General features: G+C 64.3%; 1 protein-coding gene across 1 annotated transcript; it reads right to left on the bottom strand.

The window, feature by feature from the left end:
- Positions 1 to 377: 377 nt before the first annotated feature.
- PVALEF (parvalbumin like EF-hand containing) lies at positions 378 to 2,135 on the bottom strand. The gene is made up of 4 exons (XM_023211599.1): positions 2,033 to 2,135; positions 1,674 to 1,809; positions 1,287 to 1,402; positions 378 to 424 (listed from the first exon to the last, which is right to left on the bottom strand). Exons 1-4 carry the CDS (start codon positions 2,133 to 2,135, stop codon positions 378 to 380), a joined length of 402 nt encoding a protein of 133 aa, XP_023067367.1.
- Between the last annotated feature and the right edge of the window lie 413 nt (positions 2,136 to 2,548).

Here is a 2,548-nt window from a genome sequence, read left to right as displayed (position 1 = left end):
CCGTGTACCCTGCTGACCGGAGGCCCAGCTGGACGGAATCTTGCTGCAGGGTCGCCCTTGGGGGCTTCCCACAGCCAGGTGGGGCTGAGGGATGGGAGACGGCGTCTTCCGTCCCCCCCCACACACCCGCCCTGCCCCCCAGCCATTGTGACCCATGGCCCTGATCCTGCCCCCACCCCAGTTCACACCAGCATCCCCAACAGACACACCAGGCTGCGTCATTCATTTAATGCTGCTTTTCTTCCATTTTCCAGCAAAAGGTGGGTCCACCCTCACAGCTGCCTCCTCTTACCAGCCCCAACGGCTTCTGCCCAGGTGCCTGGTCACCCTGAGTTACCCCATGGGAGCCCCTCGGCTGGCCAGGGCTGGTCATGGTGCTACTTCTTCTTTGGAATTTTCTCCTTTTTGATCAATTCAGAAAATTCTAGAGCAGGAGACCAATTTCTAGTTAGTACCCCTGTTTTGTGTCCCCCAATCCCTGTAAGCCCTTTAACTCTCAAAGGAGGCAGAGGGAGTGTGTCTGGAGTACACAGTCCAGGGGTTCCCGTCCCCAAGCCCTTGAGCAGGGACCAGGCCTCCAGCCTGTCTGGCCGGGGCCCCACGCCGGAGCTGTTTGCCCTGGGCCTGGCTGCTTGGTCGTGACGAGTTGACCTGGGCTGGGGACGGGGGGCTTGCAATGGCCTGGGTCTCTGCGGAGGCTCTCCGGAATTCCCACCAGACTCTCTGAGAGCAGGTGCTCCTCCTATGATCATCTAGTGGGGAAACTGAGGCACGGAGCAGCCGGGGGGCCTGGGTTCTGAGAGGGGCTAGGCTGCCCGCCAAGCCTTGCGGCTCCCCACAAGCCAGGTTTGCTGGGGTTTCCAGACCCAGGCAGATGAGGACAGGGCCCATGGCTGGGCAGGGGGTACCTGGAGGCCCAGTCCACCTCGTGTGCCCTCTGCCCTCCAGGCCTGTGGCCAGCCACTGGGGGGTGAGACCTCAGGGCAGCCATGGAGAGCCTCAAAGACCGTGGGCCCCCGAGAAGACGGCATCCGTGAGCCCAGAGACCCCATACCTGCTGGCTCCACCGCAGCTGGCCTTCCCAAAGCCCTCCTGGCCGCCTCTCTGCAGTGGGCCCTTGGCCCAGGGGAGAGCCCCTCGGCTCCCGGCCCAGCCTAGACCCCTGAGCCTGGATTTCCTCATCTGTGAGTTGGGTGCTGGTGCCCTCGGGGTGAGGCCATGGGCAAGGGTTGCGGCCTAGCAGGGGAAGGAGGGTCCTGAGGATACCCTGGCTGTGCTGCCCCCACCTTCGTAGTTGATCCTCCCGTCCCCGTCTGTGTCCGCCACCTGGATCATGGCCTCAGCCTCCTCGTCTGTCAGCGGAGCAGTGGGCCCGCTGCTGGGGACGATGGACAGGATGTACCTGGGGCCGAGGGGGCGCGAGTCAGTGCCAGCGGGCTTCCAGCTGGTGCTCAGTGGCTCACGAGCTGTTCACCCCCCACTTTGTAGGCGAGGACACTTCGGGCCGGGAGCCTGGGCCTGTGGGCCTCCTGGGCCTCTAGCCAGTTCTGGCCCAGCCCTGCCAGCTACAAGGCTAGCCGGGACCCGGTGGGGGAAAGCCAGATCTGCCAGGTGGGCGTTTGGCGTGGTCTGGGTGGCTTGGGCCCCACCCCTCCTCGGTCGCCGGCTATTACTTGATCTCGTTCCACTCAATGAAGCCGCTCCTGTCCTTGTCCAGGGCCTGGAAGGCCTTGCGGATGGCTTCGTCCAGCTGGCCCGAGGCGTGGAACTTGCGCATGTGCTCGAAGAACTTGAGGTAGTTGAAGGATCCTGGGGCAACCAGGCTGGGCTCACAGAGGGGCCGACCTCCCTCCAGCCAGGCCTCCAGGGAAGACCCCGCCCTGGGATGGGGGCTGCCAGGTCCTGCACCCCCATGTCCCCGCCCGCCGCAGGTCCTGGGGTCCTGGACCCATCAGCCCCGAAAAAGGGGTGAGGTCTCCTGCCCACAGCTGGGCTGGATGGTGAGGGCTGTGCTGGGCGGGGCATGCTGTACCGTAGTGTCTCATGTCCGTGGGCAGCAGCTCAATGTCCTTGTCTGATAGGGACGTGCCCATGGCCAAGGCCATCTTCTTCATCTGGGAGAAGTCCTCGTCCATCCTGGTCCTGGGGTGGACAGGGAGTCAGTTCACGGGGTGCACGCATGGATTGGGGGTGCTACTTGGGCCAGAGCAGACGTAGACGCCGCGTGGTGCTGGGTCCTGCCGTAAAGTGGGAACGATAACAGGCAGTGTTGGCGTCGTGGCAGGGCCCCGAGACAGGCTGGGATCCCAGCCAGGCAGGTGGGGGTCTGGGCACAGGCAGAGGGGCCAGCGGGAGGGGCCGGGCCATCCTGTGCCCCCCACAGCAGCACCTTGTGACCTGCTGGGCTCTCAGGTTGCTGTCCCCAGCGGGGGTTGGGTTCTGGGGCTCAGCACAGCAGCTATCTCAGAGCGCAAGGGGCAGCAGGTGTCCCAGGCTTCTTGGCCCTCTTGAAAGTTCACGGGGTGGTAGAGCCTTCTGGAATGCTCTT

This window comes from Piliocolobus tephrosceles, chromosome 16 (assembly GCF_002776525.5).
Source record: "Piliocolobus tephrosceles isolate RC106 chromosome 16, ASM277652v3, whole genome shotgun sequence".
Classification (NCBI taxonomy): domain Eukaryota; kingdom Metazoa; phylum Chordata; class Mammalia; order Primates; family Cercopithecidae; genus Piliocolobus; species Piliocolobus tephrosceles.
The sequence above is the reverse complement of the archived record's forward strand: the minus strand, read 5'-3'. Positions and strand labels throughout refer to the sequence as shown.